Source organism: Ranitomeya variabilis, chromosome 3 (assembly GCF_051348905.1).
Source record: "Ranitomeya variabilis isolate aRanVar5 chromosome 3, aRanVar5.hap1, whole genome shotgun sequence".
Lineage (NCBI taxonomy): Eukaryota > Metazoa > Chordata > Amphibia > Anura > Dendrobatidae > Ranitomeya > Ranitomeya variabilis.
The window spans coordinates 545,159,042-545,184,651 of record NC_135234.1 but is presented as its reverse complement, the minus strand read 5'-3'; the positions used below and the strand labels follow the sequence as shown (position 1 = coordinate 545,184,651).

General features: G+C 46.1%; 1 protein-coding gene across 1 annotated transcript in view; it reads left to right on the top strand.

Annotated features, from left to right (window-relative positions):
• IPO5 (importin 5) overlaps nucleotides 1–25,610 on the top strand; it is a 101,029-nt gene that overhangs the window by 3,995 nt on the left and 71,424 nt on the right. Inside the window, exons 2-5 of the mRNA XM_077297124.1 lie at nucleotides 21,461–21,541; nucleotides 21,730–21,922; nucleotides 25,066–25,168; nucleotides 25,425–25,521. Coding sequence (XP_077153239.1) covers nucleotides 21,461–21,541; nucleotides 21,730–21,922; nucleotides 25,066–25,168; nucleotides 25,425–25,521 — 474 coding nt within the window. The remainder of the gene's footprint in view (nucleotides 1–21,460; nucleotides 21,542–21,729; nucleotides 21,923–25,065; nucleotides 25,169–25,424; nucleotides 25,522–25,610) is intronic.

Genomic DNA, 25,610 nt, shown 5'->3' with positions numbered 1-25,610 from the left:
ACCGATCCTCCCGGTGTCCGTACGTCTCCTCGCTGGGCGCCGCCATCTTGGAAAATGGCGGGCGCATGCTCAGTGCGCCCGCTGAATCTGCCAGCCGGCAGATTCCTTACAGGTACATTTTGATCGCTGTGGTAGGTTCTATCACAGCGATCAAAATAAAAAAAATAATAAATACCCCCCCCCCCCCTTTATCACCCCCATAGATAGGGACAATAATAAAATAAAGAAAATATATATATATTTTTTTTTTTTTCGTTTTCCTCTAGGGTTAGGGTTAGAACTAGGGGTAGGGTTAGGGTTACGGGTAGGGTTAGGGTTATGGCATGTGCGGATTTGGCTGCGGATCCGCAGCGGATTGGCCGCGGATCCGCAGCGGATTGGCCGCTGCGAATTCGTTGCAGTTTTCCATCAGGTTTACAGTACCATGTACACCTATGGAAAACCAAATCCACTGTGCCCATGGTGCGGAAAATTCCGTGCAGAAACGCTGCGTTGTATTTTCTGCAGCATGTCAATTTTTTGTGCGGATTCCGCAGCGTTTTACACCTGTTCCTCAATAGGAATCCGCAAGTGAAATCCGCACAAAAAAACACTGGAAATCTGCTGTAAATCTGCAGGTAAAACGCAGTGCCTTTTACCTGCAGATTTTTAAAAAATCGTGCGGAAAAATCTCACACGAATCCGCAACGTGGGCACATAGCCTTAGGGTTAGGGTTGGAATTAGAGTTAGGGTTGGAATTAGAGTTAGGGTACCGTCTCACAGTGGCACTTTGATCGCTACGACGGTACGATCCGTGACGTTCCAGCGATATCCATACGATATCGCTGTGTCTGACACGCAGCAGCGATCAGGGACCCTGCTGAGAATCGTACGTCGTAGCAGATCGTTTGGAACTTTCTTTCGTCGCTGGATCTCCTGCTGTCATCGCTGGATCGTTGTGACAGCGATCCAGCGATGCGTTCGCTTGTAACCAGGGTAAACATCGGGTTACTAAGCGCAGGGCCGCGCTTAGTAACCCGATGTTTACCGTGGTTACCAGCGTAAAAGTAAAAAAAAAAAAAACGTACATACTCACATTTCGGTGTCCTTCAGGTCCCTTGCCGTCTGCTTCCCGCTCTGACTGTCTGCCGGCCGGAAAGTGAGAGCACAGCAGTGACATCACCGCTGCGCTCTGCTCTCACTGTACGGCGGCACTCAGTCAGAGCGGGAAGCAGACGGCAAGGGACCTGAAGGACACCGAAATGTGAGTATGTACGTTTTTTTTTTTTACTTTTACGCTGGTAACCACGGTAAACATCGGGTTACTAAGCGCGGCCCTGCGCTTAGTAACCCGATGTTTACCCTGGTTACCCGGGACCTTGGCATCGTTGGTCGCTGGAGAGCGGTCTGTGTGACAGCTCCCCAGCGACCACACAACGACTTTCCAACGATCACGGCCAGGTCGTATCGCTGGTCGTGATCGTTGGTAAATCGTTATGTGAGACGGTACCCTTAGGGTTGGAATTAGGGCTAGGGTTGGAAATAGGGTTAAGATTAGGCTTGTGGTTAGGGTTAAGGATAGGGTTAGGGTTGTGTTGGGGTTACAGTTGTGGGTAGGGTTGGGATTAGGGTTAGGGTTGGATTTAGGGTTACGGGTGTGTTGGGGTTAGGGTTGTGGTTAGGGGTGTGTTGGGGTTAGGGTTGTGATTAGGGTTATGGCTACAGTTGGGATTAGGGTTAGGGGTGTGTTGGGGTTAGTGTTGAAGTTAGAATTGAGGGGTTTCCACTGTTTAGGCACATCAGGGGTCTCCAAACGCAACATGGCGCCACCATTGATTCCAGCCAATCTTGCGTTCAAAAAGTCAAATGGTGCGCCCTCCCTTCCAAGCCCCGAGGTGCGCCCAAACAGTGGTTTACCCCCACATATGGGATACCAGCGTACTCAGGACTAACTGGGCAACAACTATTGGGGTCCAATTTCTCCTGTTACCCTTGCAAAAATAAAAAATTACTTGCTAGAACATAATTTTTGAGGAAAGAACAATTATTTTTTATTTTCATGGCTCTACGTTATAAACTTATGTGAAGCACTTGGGGGTTGAAAGTGCTCACCACACATCTAGATAAGATCCTTTTGGGGTCTAGTTTCCAAAATGGGGTCACTTATGGGGTGTTTCTACTGTTTAGGCACATCAGGGGCTCTGCAAATGCAACGTGACGCCCGCAGACCATTCCATCAAAGTCTGCATTTCAAATGTCACTACTTCCCTTCCAAGCCCTGACGTGCGCCCAAACAGTGGTTTACCCCCACATATGGGGTACCAGCATACTCACAACAAACTGGGCAACAAATATTGGGGTCCAATTTCTCCTGCTACCCTTGTGAAAAAAAAATTGCTTGCTAAAACATCTTTTTTGAGGACAGAAAAATGATTTTTAATTTTCACGGCTCTGCGTTGTAAACTTCTGTGAAGCACTTGGGGGTTGAACGTGCTCACCACACATCTAGATAAGTTCTTTGGGGGGTCTAGTTTCCAATATGGGGTCACTTGTGGGGGGTTTCTACTGTTTAGGCACATCAGGGGCTCTGCAAACGTAACATGATTCCCGCAGACCATTCCATCAAAGTCTGCATTCCAAATCGTCACTACTTCCCTTCCGAGCCCCGGCATGTGCCCAAACAGTGGTTTACCCCCACATATGGGGTATCAGCGTACTCAGGAGAAACTGCACAACAACTTTTGGGGTCCAATTTCTCCTGTTACCCTTGGGAAAATAAAAAATTGTGGGTTAAAAAATCATTTTTGAGGAAAGAAAAATAATTTTTTATTTTCATGGCTCTGCGTTATAAACTTCTGTGAAGCACTTGGGGGTTCAAAGTGCTCACCACACATCTAGATTAGTTCCTTGGGAGGTCTAGTTTCCAAAATGGGGTCACTTGTGCGGGAGCTCCAATGTTTAGGCACACAGGGGCTCTCCAAACGCGACATGGTGTCCGCTAATGATTGAAGCTAATTTTCCATTCAAAAAGCCAAATGGCTTGCCTTCCCTTCCGAGCCTTGCCGTGCACCCAAACAGTGGTTTACCCCCACATATGAGGTATCGGCGTACTCAGGAGAAATTGCCCAACAAATTTTAGGATCCATTTTATCCTGTTGCCCATGTGACAATGAAAAAATTAAGGCTAAAATAAATTTTGTGTGAAAAAAAAGTACTTTTTCATTTTTACGGATTAATTTGTGAAGCACCTGGGGGTTTAAAGTGCTCACTATGCTTCTAGATAAGTTCCTTGGGGGGGTCTAGTTTCCAAAATGGGGTCACTTGTGGGGGAGCTCCAATGTTTAGGCACACGGGGGCTCTCCAAACGCGACATGGTGTCCGCTAAAGATTGGAGCCAATTTTTCATTCAAAAAGTCAAATGGCGCTCCTTCCCTTCCGAGCCCTGCCGTGCGCCCAAACAGTGGTTTACCCCCACATATGAGGTATCAGCGTACTCAGGACAAATTGGACAACAACATTCGTGGTCCAGTTTCTCCTTTTACCCTTGGGAAAATAAAAAAATTGTTGCGAAAAGATCATTTTTGTGACTAAAAAGTTAAATGTTAATTTTTCCCCTCCATGTTGCTTCTGCTGCTGTGAAACACCTGAAGGGTTAATAAACTTCTTGAATGTGGTTTTGAGCACCTTGAGGGGTGCAGTTTTTAGAATGGTGTCACTTTTGGGTATTTTCAGCCATATAGAACCCTCAAACTGACTTCAAATGTGAGGTGGTCCCTAAAAAAAATGGTTTTGTAAATTTTGTTGTAAAAATGAGAAATCACTGGTCAAATTTTAACCCTTATAACTTCCTAGCAAAAAAAAAATTTGTTTCCAAGATTGTGCTGATGTAAAGTAGACATGTGGGAAATGTTATTTATTAACTATTTTGTGTCACATAACTCTCTGGTTTAACAGAATAAAAATTCAAAATGTGAAAATTGCAAAATTTTCAAATTTTTCGCCAAATTTCCCTTTTTTTCACAAATAAACTCAGAAATTATCGACCTAAATTTACCACTAACATGAAGCCCAATATGTCACGAAAAAACAATCTCAGAACCGCAAGGATCCGTTGAAGCGTTCCTGAGTTATTACCTCATAAAGGGACACTGGTCAGAATTGCAAAAACTGGCAAGGTCATTAAGGCCAAAATAGGCTGGGTCATGAAGGGGTTAAAGAGTTCTGATTTAGAGATGTTTATGGAATATCTACAGGATATGATTTAAAGAGGGCATGTCACAGGTCAGGTGGGCAGTTCTCATTTTATTCCCATAATTCCTTTAGCACAGGTTTGTTTTTTTAAATCTACAATACTGTTCCAGACATACTGTAAAAGCCTTTTTATTTGTGCACGTTCTTTTGGCCTTCACCAAGGGGTGTGTCTTTAGGCTGCACTGCATTACCCTATGGGCACCACCCACTTTCTAAAGCCCCCAAAAATTGGCACTAAACACTACTGCAAATTAAAATAAAACTTACTCAAGGGGTCAGCTGGAATAAAATAAGCGCAAAAACTGCCTAATAAGTCCTCTTTAAAGGGGTTTTCCAGGACTATTTTTTTATGGGCCTAAGAATTAACAAGCAGGTAGTTGCTTAATTCCTGTTTGTTCTACCCAGCACCCACTCAGAGAGGTAACAAACCACTCCTACCAGTGATTCTGCTGTTTCACGTCAACAGAGCGGCTCTAATTTTTCTGGTGTGCTAAGTCTACAATGTGTGTCATACAGACTGTCAGCCAGCTCCTCTGCAGTAAGGCTTCTGGGAGATGGCTGTCAATCAGAATGACATAGCCAGTCACGCCCCATCAATGGAGCAGAAGAGAAGCAGCTGCTCTTTAGATGTGACGTTGGCGGAAGCTGCAGAATCATCGGCAGAGATCGATGGTGGGTAGGCAAGTAGTTCTTTTAGTTAAAAATAAATAAATAGTCCCTGTTAATCAATTTAAATGTATCATATATGCATGTCCCACCTTTCGGGACAATACTTACGTTGAGAACTGCCATTTCCTGTAGCTAGTTATGTATTCATTCTTTGGATGTGACTGCCACATCACTGGGTGGAAAGTGGATCAGTGGTCAGCCTTACTCTTTACCTGCCACGACACATTCTGGTTGTGATCTAGATATCTGTTAAGGTACCTTCACATTAAGCGATGCTGCAGCGATAGCGACAACGATGCCGATCGCTGCAGCATCGCTGTTTGATCGCTGGAGAGCTGTCACACAGACAGCTCTCCAGCGACCAACGATGCTGAGGTTCCCGGGTAACCAGGGTAAACATCGGGTTACTAAGCGCAGGGCTGCGCTTAGTAACCCGATGTTTACCCTGGTTACCAGCGTAAAATGTAAAAAAACAAACAGTACATACTTACATTCGTGTCCCCCGGCGTCCGCTTCCTGCACTGACTGAGCGCCGGCCCTAATAGCAGAGCGGTGACGTCACCGCTGTGCTGTACTTTCACTTTCACTTTACGGCGCTCAGTCAGTGTGGGAAGCGGACGCCGGGGGACGCGAAGGTGAGTATGTACTGTTTGTTTTTTTTACATTTTACACTGGTAACCAGGGTAGGTAAACATCGGGTTACTAAGCGCGGCCCTGCGCTTAGTAACCCGATGTTTACCCTGGTTACCAGTGTAAAACATCGCTGGTATCGTTGCTTTTGGTGTCAAACACGACGATACACGCCGGTCTGACGACCAAATAAAGTTCTGAACTTTGTTCAACGACCAGCGATATCACAGCAGGATCCTGATCGCTGCTGCGTGTCAAACTAAACGATATCGCTAGCCAGGACGCTGCAATGTCACGGATCGCTAGCGATATCGTTTAGTGTGACGGTACCTTTAAGGGAATGCCCCTTTAAAGGGAATCTTGCCTGCTGGTTTTCGCTTTGTAATCTGAACAGATTTCAGCCCTGCCATTCATCAAGCTCTAGTTTTGTTTGCTTACTATGATTGTTTTAGCACTAGGAGCTTATCATTGCTGGGACACAACAACACAGTCGGACATGCCGCCTCCTGTGACAGGCACATCACTTTCTATAGCCATTGTATATACAGAGCCTGGTGTGGGCGGGGTTGGCTTTCTCAGCTCTGCTGTATTGCTAAATCTAAAAACTATCAGAACAGCTGCACCCAGTAAACTAAGTGATACAACGTTGGATTCAGGGACTCTTTGCCTACATCAGGCTGCTCTCAGATGAGGTAGCAAACACTGCTGAGCTTCCCTTTATAAAATGTGAAATCCGGACAAAAATACTGCACCTTGGGCAGTACTAGGCTGTGTGCACACGATGCGTATTTAGTGCGGATCCGCATTGTTTTTTTCCCGCGCAGAAACGCTGCAGATCCGCACTGTGATGTACAGTATAATGTTAGTCTATGGGGAAAAAAAAAAAAGCTGTGCAGAAAAATCAGTGCGGAATTGTTGCGGATTTCAATTAAGTGCATGTCACTTCTTTTGTGCGGATTTGCAGCGTTTCTGCACCCCTCCATAATAGAAATCCGCATTGGGAAAAACTGCAGAAAATCTGCATCAATTCCGCACAAAAAACTGCACTAAATCCACATAAAAACCGCGGCTAATCCGCAGCTGCAGATTCTGCCAGGAGATGCGGATTTTGTGCAGAAAATTCTGCACCTCCTTTCTTACGTGTGCACATAGCCTAAGTATTACTATTAGATGGGAGAAGTTCACATGGAATAATGAATCCAGCAGAATGTAATTTCGTTAGGTAGATTATCGTTAAAACTGTTCTCAAAGTATTTGTTTTTAAAACGAACATTCATAAAATTAGTGGTATAAGGACCATGCAACATGCGTCATCTGTAGACCGGTGTCGTCATCAGGCATCCAGATGTTTTTTTTGCATGGATGCTCAAACATCACACATGCCCCCCCCCAGTATTGTGCCTGTGTACTGTCCAACTCTTTGAAGTGAGCTGCTCTGCAGTGGGTTAGTATTGGTTTGTAATCTCAGGGTAATCTGTTGTTGAATTAGGGTGATTTTTTTTCCCAATACTAAACATGTACTATAAATTAAAGTGTCTCCAGAGATGGGGTTGTGCAGCTGTTAAATATTGCTAAGCGATTACTATTAGAAATGTTAAGGGTCTGAATGTTGGGCGGCACAAGTACAACAGATTATTGTGAAACTGGGAGTATAAATACAATTTACTAGCCCATTGACTAATCACTCCTACTATTCTCAGCTGAAATATCCCACAGGCAGCTTAGGTCTTTGTTACTGTGGACATGACTTAATCCTTCCTCAGCAGGACACATTGTGATGCATGGTGGAGAATCTGTCCCAGCACAGTCTCATTGGTTGGTAGTTTTATCAGTGACATCATTGAATAGCATGGTTCAGCACTTTGTTTCTCAATTGTCACCAGAAAGAAAGGCCTGCGGTTTCAGTTAATTTCGTCTATTCAAAGACTTTATCCATTATTATCCATCCTGGACATTGAATTGGATCGGAACACATTAATGTCTGCAATTGTTTCAATGCAGTGGCACTTACCTGTGCATGCTCATCTCATCAGTCATATCATTAAGGGTACTGTCACACAGTGGCTCTTTGGTCGCTACAACGGCACGATCCGTGACGTTCCAGCGATATAGTTACGATATCGCTGTGTCTGACACGCTACTGCGATCAGGGACCCCGCTGAGAATCGTACGTCGTAGCAGATCGTTTGAAACTTTATTTTGTTGTCAAGTGTCCCGCTGTGGCGGCATGATCGCAGCGTGTAACAAAGGTGTGCACGATATTCCCAATGTCCCGTATGACTTCTACATCGCAACTACGTCATGAAATTATCGCTCCAGCGCCGTGCATTGCAAAGTGTGACCGCAGTCTACGACGCTGGAGCGATAATCAAGCGACGCTGCAACGTCACGGATCGTGCCGTCGGAGCGATCAAAGTGCCACTGTGTGACAGTACCCTAACTGTATGCTATGTTTGCAGAATGCAGGATGCTCTCACTTCTCTAAGCTTTAGGAGCCAGTTAGACCTCTCTTGGAGTCGGTTTGGAACACATTTGGACTGTAGTGGAAAGAACATATTGAACTCTGCATTGTGCTAAATTCATGTTGCAGTGTACACTTGCCATATTGTGCCAGTGGTGTTCCTTTGATCTCAGTCTTACTATTGTATACCTTTTTTCCTACTTTATTAAATTGTGTAATACAGTATCGATCAAAAGTTTTACATTTTTTCTTTAAAACGTGTGATTTCTTCTGTCTGGTTGTGATGCCATTTTCCTGGTGATTAATTTAAAGTTCATGAAGTTGTCATCAAGCAAGACCTTTAATTTTAATCAAAATGCTTTAGAACATAGGTGTGGTAATTTAGTTAACCCTTTAACGACCGCCGATATGCCTATTAACGACCGTAGTTAAGGGGCCTTAGTCTTCAGCGCAGCTTTTTAACGGTGCCGAGAAATAAGTGTATAAAAAGTCAGATTTTCCATTCATTTCTCTCTATGATCTAGCATACCAGAGGAGAGCGAAATGGGGCCCCACCGGTACCTCCGCCATCCCTGGGTCCTCATTTTCTGCATGGATTCTGAAAAATCCGCAGGTAAAACACCCTGCGTTTTACCTGCGGATTTCACCTGCGTTTTTACACCTGCGGATTCCAATTATGGAACAGGTGTAAAATGCTGCGGAATCCGCACAAAGAGTTGACATGCTGCCGAAAATAAACCAAAGCGTTTCCGTGCAGAATTTTCCGCAGCATGTGCACTGCGGATTTGGTTTTCCAAAGGTTTACATGGTATTGTACAACTCATGGAAAACTGCTGCGAATCCGCAGTGTCAAATCTGTTGTGGATCCGCAGCCAAATCCGCAACGTATGCACATACCCTTAATCATCCCAAAGATGCTCTGTAGCATTTAAATCAGGTGATTGGCTTGGTCATTGCAACAGGTGAACATTTTTCTTTGCTAAACAATTTTTAACTAAATTGGATTTGTGCTTAGGATCATTTTCTTGCTGGAATTTGCAGCCCCTGCCTACTTTGATTTTACCATGTGATAGCGTTACATTTCCTTGTACAGGGTAGTATTCATATTTCCATCAATTTTATGCAGAGGGCCAATGGCAGATGCAGAAAAGTATCCTAAAATCATGACATTGCCACCACCATGTTTCACTGTAGATGTTTCATACTTTTTATCATTGTTTTCCAATTGGGTGGTAAATACAGTGCTTGGCATCAGTGCCAAACAGGTTGAACTTGGATTCATCTGACGACAACACCTTAGACCAATTTGTCTATTTCCATTGGCTGTGTTATTTGGCAAATGCAAGTCGGACCTTCCGGCTCTTTGCAGAGATGAATGGCTTCTTGACTGGAACCTGTGCATTCAACCCTACTGCTCTAAGCCATCACACCACAGCTTGGCCACTCACTTTAACCCCATATTCTTCGTTCATTTTGTGCAAAATCTGTACAGCACTTTTATGGTCATCAGATACTGAGTTTTTCTTAATGTGATCCACTTTGGAGAAAGTTTTCCGTGGTCGTCCACTTCTAGGTTTTGTGGACAAAGTAGAGGAACGTTCTTGGTGACAACTGCTCTAACATCCTCCTAGTGTAGCATCAACATGTATGTAATTAGTCAGATGGAGCAAGCTGTATAACTGATGGCTGTTTTAGAGAGTTGACCCTTGGCTGTAACTGTCAATCCCTGCAATGTAGCCCCTTTAATGCCTTAACCCCTTCACCCCGAAGCCTGTTTTCACCTAAGTGACAGGGCCAATTTTTAGAATTCTGACCACTGTCACTTTATGAGGTCATAACTCTAAAACGCTTCAACGGATCCTGGTGATTCTGACATTGTTTTCTTATGACATATTGTACTTCATGATAGTGGTAAAACTTCTTCGATATGACTTGCATTTATTTGTGAAAAAAACAAAAATTTGTCAAATTATGAAAATTTAGCAATTTTCAAACTTTTAGTTTTTATGCCCTTAAATTAGAGAGTTATATCTCATAATATAGTTAATAAACAACATTTCCCACATGTCTGCTTTACATCAGCACAATTTTGGAAACATAAATTTTTTTGTTAGGGAGTTATAAGGGTTAAAAGTTGACCAGCGATTTCTCATTTTTGCAACAAAATTTGCAAAACCATTTTTTTTACGGACCACCTCACACTTGAAGTGACTTTGAGGGGTCTATATGACAGAAAATACCCAAAAGTGACACCATTCTAAAAACTGCACCCCTCAAGGTACTCAAAACCACATTCAAAAAGTTTATTAACCCTTCAGGTGCTTCACAGGAATTTTTGGAATGTTTAAAAAAAATTGAACATTTAACTTTTTTTTCTCAAAATTTTTACTTCAGATCCAATTTGTTTTATTTTACCAAGGGTAACAGGAGAAATTGGACCAAAAAAGTCGTTGTACAATTTATCCTGAGTACGCCGATACCCCACATGTTGGGGTAAACCATTGATTGGGCACATGGCAGAGCTCGGAAGGGAAGGAGCGCCATTTGACTTTTCAATGCAAAATTGGCTGGAATTGAGATCGGAACCCATGTCGTGTTTGGAGAGCCCCTGACGTGCCTAAACAGTGGAAACCCCCACAAGTGACACCATTTTTTAAAGTAGACCCTCTAAGGAACTAATCTAGATGTGTGGTGAGCACTTTGAACCTCCAAGTGCTTCACAGAAGTTTATAATGTAGAGCCGTAAAAAAAAATTCATATTAATTTTCACAAAAAATGATCTTTTTGCCCCAAATTTTTTATTTTCCCAAGGGTAACAGGATAAATTGGACCCCAAAAGTTGTTGTGCAATTTGTCCTGAGTACGCTGATACTTCATATATGGGGATTAACCACTGTTTGAGCGCATGGCAGAGCGCGGAAGGGAAGGAGCGCCATTTGACTTTTCAATGCAAAATTGGCTGGAATTGAGATCGGAACCCATGTCGTGTTTGGAGAGCCCCTGACGTGCCTAAACAGTGGAAACCCCCACAAGTGACGCCATTTTGGAAAGAAGACCCCCTAAGGAACTTATCTAGATGTGTGGTGAGCACTTTTAACCCCCAATTGTTTCACTAAAATTTAGAATGTAGCGCTGTGAAAATTAAAAAATCATTTTTTCTTTCCACAAAATGATGTTTTAGCCCGCAATTTTTTTTTCCCAAGGGTAACAGGAAAAATTGGACCACAAAAGTTATTGTCCAATTTGTCCTGAGTACGCTGATACCCCATACATTGGGGGGAACCACTGTTTGGGCGCACGGCAGAGCTCGGAAGGGAAGGAGCGCCGTTTGAAATGCAGACTTAGATGGATTGGTCTGCAGGTGTCATGTTGCATTTGCAGAGCCCCTGATGTACCTAAACAGTAGAAACCCCCCACAAGTGACCCCATATTGGAAACTAGACCCCCCACGGAACTTATCTAGATGTGTTGTGAGAACTTTGAACCAACAAGTGTTTCACTACAGTTTATCACGCAGAGCCGTGAAAATAAAAAATATTTTTTTTTCCACGAAACTGATATTTTAGCCCCCACGTTTTTATTTTCCCAAGGGTAACAGGACAAATTGGACCCCAAAAGTTGTTGTCCAACTTGTCCTGAGAACGCTGATACCCCATATGTTGGGGGGAACCACTGTTTGGGCGCACAGGAGAACTCGGAAGGGAAGGAGCACTGTTTTAGTTTTTCAAAGCAGAATTGGCTGGAATTGAGATCGGACGCCATGTTGCGTTTGGAGAGCCCCTGATGTGCCTAAACAGTGAAAACTCCCCAATTCTAACTGAAACCCTAACCCCAACCCCAGCCCCAACCCTAGCCCTAACCCTAGTCCTAACCCTAGCGCTACTTTCACATTAGCGTTTTTTTGCATACGTCGCAATGCGTCGTTTTGGCGAAAAAACGCATCCTGCAAAGTCATCTGCATGATGCGTTTTTTCCCCATAGACTAACATTAGCGACGCATTGCGACGTATTGTCGTGCGACGGTTGCGTCGTGTTGTGGCGGACCGCCGGCAGCAAAAAGCGTTACATGTAACTTTTTTTGTGCCGACGGGCCACCATTTCCGACCGCGCATGCGCGGCTGGATCTCCGCCCCCACCTCCCCGCACCTCCCAATGGGGCAGCGGATGCGTGGAAAAACAGCATCCGCTGCCCCCTTTGTGCGGCGCTTGCACAGTATGCGTCGGTACGTCGGGCCGATGCAGCGCGACGGCCCCGTACCGACGCTAGTGTGAAAGTAGCCTAACGGGAAAATGGAAATAAATATATTTTTTAAAATTTTATTATTTTTCCCTAACTAAGGGGGTGATGAAGGGGGATTTGATTTACTTTTATAGCGTTTTTTGGGCGGATTTTTATGGTTGGCAGCCATCACACACTAAAAGACGCTTTATATTGCAAAAAATAGTTTTTGCATCACCACATTTTGAGAGCTATAATTTATCCATATTTTGGCCCACAGAGTCATGTGAGATCTTGTTTTTTGCGGGACGAGTTGACGTTTTTATTGGTACCATTTTCGGGCACATGACATTTTTTGATCGCTTTTTATTCCGATTTTTGGGAGGCGGAATGAACAAAAACCAGCAATTCCTGAAATTCTTTTTGGGGGGGGGACGTTTATACCATTCCACGTGTGGTAAAATTGATAAAGCAGTTTTATTCTTCAGGTCAGTACGATTACAGCGATACCTCATTTATGTAATTTTTTTATGTTTTGGTGCTTTTACACAATAAAAACTATTTTATATAAAAAATAATTGTTTTTGCATCGCTTTATTCTGAGAGCTATAACTTTTTTTATTTTTCTGCTGATGACGCTGTATGGCGGCTTTTTTTTGCGGGACAAGATGACGTTTTCAGCGGTACCATGGTTATTTATATCCGTCTTTTTGATCGCGTGTTATTCCACTTTTTGTTTGGCGGTATGAGAATAAAGCGTTGTTTTTTGCCTCGTTTTTTTTTTTTTACGGTGTTCACTGAAGGGGTTAACTAGTGATATAGTTTTATAGGTGGGGTTGTTACGGACGCGGCGATACTAAATGTGTACTTTTATTGTGTGATTTTTTTAAAATTTAGATTAATGTATTTATGGGAATATTTTTTTTTTCTTTATTTAGGAATTTTTTTTTCTTTTTTTTTTTACACATGTGGACATTTTTTTTTTAAACTTTTTTACTTTGTCCCAGGGGGGACATCACAGATCGGTGATCTGACAGCCATATTCCAGAGGCTTGCCGGCGCCTGCTATTAGGAACTCTCAGCAGGCGCTGGCAAGCTAGGTCATCTCTTGACCCGGAAGGAGTCCCGCGGCCATCTTGGATCCGGGGACTCCTTCCAGGTCACCGGAGCAGCGCGATCTCATCGCGTTGCTCCGGTGGGAGAGCGCAGGGAGCCCCCGTCCCTGCGCGATCCCCCTCTATGCCGCTGTCACTATTGACAGCGGCATCAGAGGGGTTAAATGCCCGCGATCGGCGATAGCGCCGATCGTGGGCATTGCTGCGGGGGTGTCAGCTGTCATATACAGCTGACACCCGCACCCGATCACCGTGGCGCTCAGCGCGAGACCGCGGTGATCGATGCGCCGTACTAGTACTGCTGCTGGCACAAATGCAGTGCCGGCAGCGCAGTACTAGTACGGCGCATGTCGCGAAGGGGTTAATCCATAGTCACTGCAGCATCTGAGTGGTTAGATGGGAGGCGGGTGGACCCTTTCTTGTACCAATAAAAATTACAGCTCCTGCAAGAAAAATAATCTTACTACTCCTTTGACTGCAGAATAAAGCTTTTTATTTTTACATCTATTTTTTTTTTAAAGTATAGAAATTTGCTATAGCCATAATTGATCAGCAGAATAAAGTTAGTTACACAGTACAATGAGCACCTGAAAAAATAGGCCTAACAATCACAAAACTTCCTTTTGCGTTGCACTTCACCCCACAATGAATTTATGGCTAAAAAATGTTATTAAAAAAGGTTACATTTCTTTGACAGCAAGAGGATAATTTTGGTAAATAGCAAGGGGGGGGGATTTTTTTATGGAAAGTACAATGTTTTTTTCTGAGATCTGCATCATTGTAGATGGAAGCCAGCACACGAATACTATAGAAATGTCATTAGCACAATGTCATTGTTGAGCCAGGTTTGTCTGTATAAAGTGGGGAGAGTGAAATGCTGCCAAAGCTGGCAGTTTCATTGTGGATGACACATTGATTTATTGTCCTAATATATAGAAAGCTTCATTTTGGTTGATCAGTTGTACATTTTCTTCTCCATTCAAGATGGGGCTCTGTAGACTCAGTGTGCAGCTCCCTTTCTCTGGATTGCTGGGTGTTCCAGTGGTTGAACCCCCAGTGATCAGTAGGTTATTACCTATCCAATGGGATATGACCCTTTAGGATATTGACAGACTGTCCTTAGGATAGGTGATTGCTATCGGATCAGTGGCTGAACATCACCTCCAACTATCAGCAGTTTTTTGATCCTATGGCAGCTGGATGTAATGGCAGATTTTGGCCAAACAGCACATCATTCATACTATAGTACCTGAGCAGACAGGGCTCAGATAACTGTGTATCTTTTTATATCGGCCACACATGACCAGGATACATTATAGGGGTTGTCCAATCTAAAACTACAAGTCTGCAGACTTGTGAATTCTCATGTTGCGCCCACTTACTGCTGTTAGTATTCTGCATTGTCAGTGCTGCGAACAGTGGTCATGTGACCATAAGTATGCAATATGCATATTCCCGGGCACTATCTAATTAGATGGATGCGGCTACACTCAATGCAAGTGTGTTGAGTGAGGCCTGAGCCAGTCTTGTCCGATTGTGGCCCGGAGTATGCATATATATTGTGGGTAACAAAATTCCCCAAGTTGTGCATGAGTATATTGTTTGTCTTCGGATAAGCCCTTCAATATTGAAAATACTTCGAGCATGTATTAGACTCTGACTCCTTGACCTGACACAATTATTTTTTTTGTTTGGATTCTGAATGAATGAAAACCTCTGTATGAAATCAGAGGTTTGTGAAGGTTTAAGAGGCGTCATGCACCTCAATGGCAGCCGCAGTACAACTCTTTACAATATGGAGCTGAGAAATAGCTGTGTGAATGGGACCTTACTACTGCTTCTCCTGTTCTCAGAATGTTAGTTATCTAGTAAAAGTAAGGTTAATTTGTGAGACTGATTTCTTTAAAATTTTAATATTTTGATAAGTTGTCTTACTCAGCATTTTGTATTTTTTAGTTGCTAGTACTCCTGTTTCTTTCTCGCTTCATTGGGGGACACAGGTAACCATGGGTGTATGCTGCTGTCACTAGGAGGCTGACACTATGCAAATAAAGAAGTAAGTCCTCCCCGGCAGTATACACCCTCCGACAGGCACCAGGCAACTCCGTTTTTGCTTAGTGTCTGTAGGAGGCGGACCTGGATCTAACACCAGATCGGCATTTCTTTTACAGGGATTTGTTTTGTTTATTAACCTTTTCCCTTTTTCAGATTTTTCCTTCAGGGTAACAGGGTGCAGTTTTCTCACCCTGTTTTCCCCACTTTGAGCGACCGAGAGAGCAGTGTGGTATCACCCACATCGCACCCTCGGACCCGCTGGGCAGGACTTTGTCCCCTGTCACCCATTCGGGTGTTCAGGGTGACCACCTTCCTTGGTGGCCTGTCCTGCCCGTTTTCCCCTCCTCATCCCTCTCCACGGAGTGGGCTGAGAGGAAGACGGCGGTCACTTCCAGTGACCCTCTCCCCCTGGTTAGGGGTCGACGCCGTCTTCTGCGCCGGAGAGTTCGTGGCGCGGGAAGGAGGACTTCTTCTAGGACCCTCTAGTCTACAAGGGATCCTGATGGTTCCTCATCTCCAGGTAAGGGATCTTCAATCAACAAAGCCCCCCGCCCCCCTTCCTTCCCTCACCCTGCCCGGCAGCGATCTCCATATAGCTTACCAGGCTTCCCCTGTAATAGGAGAGAGGGTCGCACTTTCAGGCGCTGGGACACGCTAAACCGCGGGGAAAGGCTTCACATTAACGCCAGCATTCTTTCCATCCTTTTTATTTAAACTTGCAGGCGCGCGCCCGCCATTTTTTTCGCTGTCTCTCCCGGCTTTTCTCCTTTTTTGGCGCTTGAGCGCCCTCTGGTGGAGGGCGGCATTATTATTGCGGCCAGGAGTTTTTTTTCCTCTCCCGGCCTTTTTCTTCACTTTCTTTTTGGCGCTTGAGCGCCCTCTGGTGGCGGCCGGCATTATTGCGGCCGGGAATCTTTCAGCGCTGTTGGGGGCGTTTCATCTGCTTCCCCCTTCAGCGCTTGTGCCCGCCCACAGGGTCGCGCTGTCTCAGCGCTCTTTTTACCGCTTCCTGCTCCCTGTCAGCGTCTGCTCACCGTGTGGGACAGAAGTTTTTTGGGGGAACACAGGCGGCTGCCGCTGTCACTGTTTTTTCGGCAGGCTCAGCGCTACTGCTCTCTCGGGCTCTACTCCTCCCGGCAGTACTTCTCCGCTCCAGGACAAGGTAATATCCACCTATGTCTGACCCCACCCTGGCCTTTGCCACTACGGCCATCCATTACGCCTGCGCTCACTGTAAGAAAAAGTGGGCCTCAGGTCAGCCCTCACCCTTCTGCCCGTCCTGCGTTCCTCCCATCATGTCAGCCCCTCAAGAAGCTCCTAGGTCCCGGGATGAGTGCACCCCCCCCTCCCCCGGAGTGGGCTGTTGCAATGTCTCAGTGTCCGACCTGACTAAGGTTTCTCAGTCCCTGGTCCAGGCACTTGAACGTATCCCGCTTCTCTCTAATGCCACCAGTGCCATGAACGCCTCACACGGCGATTCGCTCGCACCTGTCCTAGACCCTCAGAGGCAGACCGGACAAAAGAGACAGAAAACTGACCTTATCTAGATCCTTGTCCTGCCCATTCCCCCTCCTCGCAGGCGGACGTCGGGTCTGATCTATCCTCTCAGTCGGAATCTGGCTCTGATGCAGATCAGACTTCCGTAACACAGGAGATGGTTGATAGCCTTATTTCGGGTATCATTCAGACGCTGGATGAGGCAAGCTCTCATGACGTCTCCATTGCGTTTAAACGGATTAAACTTCCTTCTAGGTTTTTTCCTAATCACAGGGAGTTTGACAACACTACCTCTACACACTGGGAAAACCCTGGCAAGCGTTTCCCTGGCAGGAAACGGCTTGACATGTTATACCCTTTTCACTCCGACCTTGTTTCCAAATGGTCCGAGTCTCCTAAGGTTGACCCGCCCGTCTCCAGGCTATCCTCGCAGACGGTTCTGTCTATCCCGGACGCGGCTTCCCTTAAGCACCCCACAGACAGGCAAATCGAGGCATTGGCAAAATCGGCATTTGAGGCTTCCGGAGCCTCCCTTTGCCCTAGTTTCGCCTCATCCTGGGTAGCCAAGGCTGTGTCAGCCTGGGCCAAAACCCTGCGCAGGGGCATTTTGGTCTCTGCTCCTGCTGAGGAACTGTCTGATTTGGCAGATCAGATTTCTCTTGCGGGAAAATACCTCATGAATGCCTCCCTTGATGCAGCGGCCTGCTCCACCAAGGCTAACAGCAACATTGTGGCCATTCGCCGGATTCTCTGGCTAAAAGTGTGGAACGCAGATCCCGCTTCTAAAGAATCCCTCACTGGTCTGCCCTTCCAGGGTTCCAGACTCTTCGGCACACAGCTGGATCAAATGATCTCAGATGCTACGGGTGGTAAGAGTACCTCCTTACCCCAGTCCAAGCCTAAACGTCCCTTTAACAGGAGGGGCCCCCAGTCCTTTCGTCCCTTTCGGTCCTTCGCCTCCTCAAGAAATCCCAACCAGGACCGTTCTTCCTCGCAAGGAGACCGAAGAAAACCTTCTTTCAGGCCTCCACCGCGCTGGAGAGCTAAGAGCCATCCCACAAGACCATCTGGATCTCGGGGCCACAGGTTCTCTAATAAATGACGGGTCACCCCCACCTGGAAATCCCCCCAGGGTGGGAGGCAGACTTCTCCTGTTCTCAGAGGTGTGGCTATCGGTAGTCCATACCTGGGTCAGGGAGATCATCACTTCGGGCTACAAGATAGAATTTTCTTCGCCCCCAGGAAGACGTTTCCTGCTCTCTCGTCCTTCCAAACAGCCCTCCCACCTCTCAGGACTTCTCCAGGCCGTCGAGTTGGTCCTTGCCTCAGGAGTCTTAGTTCCGGTGCCTCATCGTGAGAGGTTTTGGGGTTTTTACTCAAACCTGTTCGTGGTTCCAAAAAAAGGACGGTTCTCTCCGTCCAATTTTGGATCTCAAGCGGCTGAACCGCCATCTCCGGATTCGGCGTTTCAGGATGGAATCTCTACGCTCGGTGATCGCGTCCATGGAACCGGGAGAGTTTCTGTGTTCTGTGGATATCCAAGATGCGTACCTTCACATCCCTATTTGCGTATGACATCAGAGATTCCTCCAGTTCGCGATCCAGGGTCATCACTATCAGTTCACGGCCCTCCCTTTCGGTCTGGCGTCTGCACCCAGGGTCTCTACGAAGGTCATGGCAGCTGTCATGGCCATCCTACGTTCAAAGGGGATTCTGGTAATCCCATACCTCGACGACCTCTTGATCAAGGGTTCGTCCCGTCGGGATTGCAGCCAGAGCCTCCAGCTTACTCTGGACACACTTCTTCGCCTCAGCTGGATAATCAATTACCAGAAGTCTTCCCTGATTCCATCTCAGCGGCTGGAGTTCCTGGGCATGGAATTCGACACCTCTCAGGCTCAGGTCTTTCTTCCCAAAGAGAAGTTCCTTTCTCTTCGTCGGGGGGTCAGGGCACTAAAGAGCCCGAGTCCTCCGTCTCTCCGCCTTGCCATGAGGGTTCTGGGAAAAATGGTCGCCTCCATGGAAGCGGTCCCCTATGCCCAGTTCCATTCTCGTCCCCTCCAGCTGGCCCTTCTGTCGGCCTGGGACAGGAATCCACTTTCCCTGGATCGCCCGTTTCTCCTCTCCCCCAGAGTGAAAGTCGCTCTCTTGGTGGACGCTGTCCACCTCTTCTGCGCGGGAGGTCATTTCTCCCTCCCCGCTGGCAGGTGATCACCACCGACGCCAGTCTCCAAGGTTGGGGAGCAGTTTTACTCCACCTCACGGCCCAGGGCCGCTGGAATGCTCAGGAGGCGCGCCTCCTTATCAACCTCTTGGAAATCAGAGCCATCTTCCTAGCCCTCACCCGCTGGGAGTCTCTCCTTTCAGGGCAACCGGTCCGCATTCAGTTGGTACAACGCCACGGCTGTGGCTTACATAAACCATCAGGGAGGGACTCGCAGCACACAAGTCACGGCGGAAGTGGCAAAAATTCTGCGTTGGGTGGAGGATCACGTTCCCTCTCTGTCAGCCGTCCACATCCCAGGGGTGGACAATTGGGAAGCCGACTTTCTCAGTCGCCAGGGCATCGTGGCGGGCGAGTGGTCTCTTATTCCCGCAATCTTCAGCCAGATTTGCCAGCGGTGGGGCGTCCCGGACGTCGACTTGATGGCCTCCCGGGCAAACCACAAGGTTCCCCAGTACGTCTCCAGATCTCGGGATCCGATGGCCGTCGGATGCGATCCCGTGGACTCTGTTCCAGATGCCCTATCTGTTCCCACCCCTCCCCTTGATCCCAAGGGTCGTAAAAAAGATCAAGACAGAAGGGGTCCCCACACTCTTAGTAGCTCCAGATTGGCCTCGCAGGGTCTGGTATGCGGAACTGGTGAACATGCTATCGGACGTTCCGTGGAGGCTTCCGGATTGTCCGGACCTTCTTTCGCAGGGGCCCCTCTTCCACCCGAATTCTCGGTCTCTGAATTTAACGGTATGGCCGTTGAGGCTGCGGTCCTGAAGGACGCGGGTTTTTCTCATAGCGTCATCTAGACTATGATAAGGGCGAGAAAACCGGCTTCCTTGCGTATTTATCACAGGTGTTGGAAGGCCTTTTTCCTGTGGTGTCAGGACAACAATCTGTTTCCTATGACCTTTTCCCTTCCATCTCTTCTCAGTTTCCTTCAAGCGGGTCTAGATTCGGGTCTTTCCCTTAGCACCTTGAAGGGTCAGATTTCCGCTCGGTCCATTCTTTTTCAAAGAGACCTGGCCTCCCTGCCTCAGGTGCGAACCTTCACCCAGGGGGTCGCTCATATAGCTCCCCCTTATCGTCCTCCTGTCGAACCTTGGGACCTCAACCTCGTTTTGGAAGCCCTCCAGCGTGCGCCCTTTGAACCGATTCAGGACATTTCCTTCTCGTTTCTATCCTGGAAGGTGGCCTTTTTGGTTGCCATCACCTCCATTAGAAGAGTGTCGGAGCTGGCGGCCTTATCCTGTCGTTCTTCTTTTCTAGTCCTGCATCAGGACAAAGTGGTTCTTCGTCCGGTTCCTTCCTTTCTACCAAAGGTGGTTTCGGCTTTTCACATCAATGAGGACATTGTCCTCCCTTCCTTGTGCCCTTCCCCGGTTCATCCCTTGGAGAAATCTCTTCACAAGTTGGATGTGGTCAGGGCTATCCGAATTTCTCGCCAGAACTGCCTCTTTTTGTCAGGCCGATTCTCTGGTCATCGTCTCGGAAGGGCAGCGAAAGGGGCTCCCTGCCTCCAAGTCCACAATTGCTCGTTGGATCCGTTCGGCGGTTCTGGAGGCATACCGTGTTCAAGACAAACGGCCTCCGTCGGGAGTGAGGGCTCACACTACCCGCGCTGTGGGAGCTTCCTGGGCAGTTCGTCACCAAGCTTCAGCCTCTCAGGTTTGCAAGGCCGCAACGTGGTCATCCATTCACACCTTTGTCAAATTCTACAAGGTGCATACTCGGGCTTCTGCGGATGCGAGCCTGGGTAGGAGGATACTGCAGGCGGCGGTTTCTGACCGGCCGATCTAACTCTTTTTCTGCAGAATATCCCACCCTAGGGACTGCTTTTGGACGTCCCATGGTTACCTGTGTCCCCCAATGAAGCGAGAAAGAAAGAGGGATTTTTGGTTCTTACCGTAAAATCTTTCTTGGAGCCTTCATTGGGGGACACAGCACCCTCCCTTGAAGTTGTACTGTGTTGGCCAATTGGCCGTTGTTGTGGGTTGGTATAGGTTGAGTTTTATATTACCTGTTCCTACTACTGCTTTTGCACCAACTGAGTTGCCTGGTGCCTGTCGGAGGGTGTATACTGCCGGGGAGGAGTTACTTCTTCTTTATTTGCATAGTGTCAGCCTCCTAGTGACAACAGCATACACCCATGGTTACCTGTGTCCCCCAATGAAGGCTTCAAGAAAGAGATTTTACGGTAAGAACCAAAAATCCCTCTTTTTTCAATATATCTTGATATTAATTCACTGGCACTCTAGCCTTAACCAGTTTGGCTAATGGCAGGTACTGTAAGGGTATAGGACAAAGAATGCTTGCCTAGTTTTTACGAAAGGCAAATATAAAGACAGATAATGATTATATTTTGCAGGAAACCTATGACGGCATCAATGGTCCATCCAAGATCACGTTTCTCTTGCAAGCAGTCCGAAATGCTGCAGCTGCCGACGAGGTAAACTTAAAGTACAAACTTCATGTTTTTAACATCTCACTAAATTTTCATTTGTTCTCTTGGATTGGAACACTTATAAAATTAGGGAGATACATTTCCTCTGACTGCTACTGTCTAGTCACTCTCATAATTGTATACATGACAGTGGTTTTTGAACATCATAAGATCTATTTGTGGCTGTGTTTCAGGCCAGGCAGATGGCAGCTGTCCTGCTACGACGCCTCTTGTCGTCATCCTTTGAAGAAGTCTATCCATCTCTTCCAGCTGATGTGCAGAATGCCATCAAAAGTGAACTACTACTTGTCATTCAGTTGGAAGCACAGTCCAGCATGAGGAAAAAGATCTGTGATATTGTTGCAGAATTGGCTAGGAACTTGATTGGTAAGGTTTTAAGTGTAAACTGTTCTTTCAACTAAGTTTGCATTGACAAATAGTACATGTGACTAAGAAACTTTGGAAAATACCTTATCCAAGAATTCTGCACTTATGAGCCACTTCTGAACTTGTCACCCACTCTGAAAAACAGTTCACCGCTTTCAAAACCAGTCAGTCTGCTAGCAGTGAGGTGGCGGTATACGTATATATATATATGTATATACATACACTATAGAGCAGTGTTCCCCAACTCCAGTCCTCAAGGCCCACCAACAGATCATGTTTTCAGGATTTCCTTTGTATTGCACAGGTGATGCAATTATCACCTGGGCAAGACTAAGGAAATCCTGAAAACATGACCTGTTGGTGGGCCTTGAGGACTGGAGTTGGGGACCCCTGCTATAGAGGGGGGAGTAGCAGACTGAGAAAACAGGCAGAGATTGTACCAAGCTTTCTAACCAGTTATGTACCTCCTCCATTGCTAGATTCACGTCTACACAGCTCAGTACTGCTGTATAATTTCCTCCATTCTATTGCTACTTTTCTGTTCTAAGGAATGACCTAGGAATCCCTTTTGCTGTGTGTTCTTTACTCCCACTTACGGGAGCGGACAGATTCACTTGACCAGGCCTGGAAATCCATCAGTCATAGATCTTGAAACAAGGCATTGAGATACTGATAGACATAGCTTGCAAAAGTTTCTGTGCAATCTGGGGGGGAGGGGGGGGGAGAGTAGAGAAAACTTAATCATTTGAAACGGCCAGTGAGAGTCTTTTGACTTAATCATTAAATCCACTCCTCCCATGTGGGTGTCTGTGATGTCTGCAGCCCGCACACATCCAGACTGGTCATGTTATGATTACCAGCCCAGCAGAAATATTTCACCTAGAATTCTGCAGGCATTTTCTCCACTTCCTCCTGAGCACCTCTGACGGTGCCTGTCAGGCTGAGCTGGGCAGGTTCCCTCTATACCTAACACTCCAGAAGAGGGCGCCGTCCTTTCGGGCTCACCTACATAAAGACTGAGCATTTATAACTAAAGCTTTACATGTAAGTACCGTATATATACTCGAGTATAAGCCGAGAATTTCCACCCATTTTTTTTAGACTGAAATTGCCCCTCTCGGCTTATACGCGAGTCATACCCAGGGGTCGGCAGGGGAGGGGGAGCGGCAGCTGTGTAATAATACTCATCTGCTCATGGTGCGGTGTCCCTGGTTCTCCGGCGCCGGCAGCTACTTCCTGTAGTGAGCGGTCACATGGTACCGCTCATTACAGTAATGAATATGGACCCGACTCCACTCCCATAGGGGTGGAGCCACATACTCATTACTGTAATGAGCGGTACCATGTGACCACTCAATACAGGAAGAAGCTGCCGGCGCTGGAGAACCAGGGACACCGCGCCAGAAGCAGGTGAGTATAACGCAGTGCGCGATATTCACCTGCTCCGCATTCCACCGACGGGCGCTGCTGCGTCTTCCCCGTCCTCTGCACTGACGCTCAGGTCAGAGGACGCGATTAGTGTGCGCGCCGCCCTCTGCCTGACAGTGCAGAGGACAGGGAACACACAGCGGCGCCCAGCGGTGGAACGGGAAAGGTGAGTATAGCAAGTGCCGGGGGCCTGAGAGGTGAGTATGTCTTTTTTTGATTTTTTTAATCGCAGTAACAGCATATGGAGATCTTATGGGGCCATGTGCAGCGTTATATGGGGCAAATATCTGTATGGAGCATCTTATGGGACCATGTGCAGCATTATATGGGGCAAATATCTGTATGGGGCCATGTGCAACATTATATGGGGCAAATATCTGTATGGAGCATCTTATGGGACCATGTGCAGCATTATATGGGGCAAATATCTGTATGGGGCCATGTGCAACATTATATGGGGCAAATATCTGTATGGGGCCATGTGCAACATTATATGGGGCAAATATCTGTATGGGGCCATGTGCAGCATTATATGGGGCAAATATCTGTTTGTGGCCATGTGCAGCATTATATGGGGCAAATATCTGTATGGAGCATCTTATGGAGCCATAATCAGCATTTGTGGAGCATTATAAGGGACAAATGTGTCTATGGAGCATCTTATGGGGCCATAATCGGCATTTGTGGAGAATTATATGGGGCAAATGTCTGTATGGAGCATCTTATGGGGCCATAATCAACATTTGTGCAGCATTATATGGGGCATATTTTAATATGGAGCATTATATGGGGCGTATTTTGTATGGAGCATCTTATGGGGCCCATCATGAACTGTATGGAGCATTATAATGGGGCTCCTGATTTAATATGGATATTCAAAAACACTTAACCTACTGATGTCTCAATTAATCTTACTTTTATTGGTATCTATTTTTATTTTTGAAATTTACCAGTAGCTGCTGCATTTCCCACCCTAGGCTTATACTCGAGTCATTAAGTTTTCCCAGTTTTTTGTTTCAAAATTAGGGGTCTCTGCTTATACTCTGGTCGGCTTATACTTGAGTATATACGGTAGTCCAAATTTGCCAGGCCCCCTAGAATAGGTTACCCAAAAATCAATCACAACAGCCTAGCAAGACCCAAATTTGGGGAGATAGACATTGGCCAAGAGAGGTATGTCCGTGACTGGAGAGAGAATATAATTACACAACAGAAACTGACCATAAAGCAGAGTCTGCAGAGAGACTACAAACTGGCCCCATAACTGGAGAAACCTCGCAGACTAAGTGCCCACAATCTTGCCAGCACTGACAGACCTACAAGCTGGAGGAGGACAGACTATGCCAACACTGTGACCTGGAGGTGTTGGAGGATGAGTCTCACTTCATACTGCACCAACTACTCAGTTGTGAGGGACACTCGCTTAAGGAGATTCCAGTCTCTTCTCAGACTTGAGCTCCATGGAGGAGGAAGAGAGTCTCTACATCCTGCTGGGGGAAGACGAAAACAGTAGACATTGCCAAGCTCATGACACAGACTGCAAGGAGTATGCAATGGACTTCTATCCTTTAGTCCCTACCCGTTATCTCCACAGTCCCTGTTCCCTTCTCTCTACTTGCTTTCGTAATGTTAAAATGTATATTGTATTGCCAAAATTTAGACTATACAAATATGTTGTTAAACAGTTGACTGGTGTTTGTTTGTTTTTTTGTCAGATGATGATGGCAATAATCAGTGGCCTGAAGCATTAAAGTTCTTGTTCGACTCTGTGAATTCTCAGGATGTGGGGCTTCGTGAATCTGCTTTGCATATTTTCTGGTACGTCATATTTATTTTTAGGCCACCATTAAAGGGAACCTGTATTATCAGTCAGAAAACATATGAATGAACATTTTAGAATTTTCCACCATCATGAAGATGATGAAAAGGTATAGCTTTACTTTAATGCTATTCTTACCAAATCTAATAGACTGCACATAGATACGGTTTAACATGTTAATGTTGCATGTTAGTCTCATGCATTTTACTGGTGTTTGTAGGATATAGTTATGTAATCCTGGCTATATTTTCTTAGGAATTTTCCTGGAATTTTTGGAAATCAGCAGCAGCATTATCTAGAAGTCATCAAAAGAATGCTTGTGCAGTGCATGCAAGACCAGAATCATCCCGAGGTGACTACTTCCTTTATGTGCAGATGTTCATACAAGTATAGTCAATTAAACCCATAGCAGTTCAGTATTACAATTTCTCTTTCTGAGAT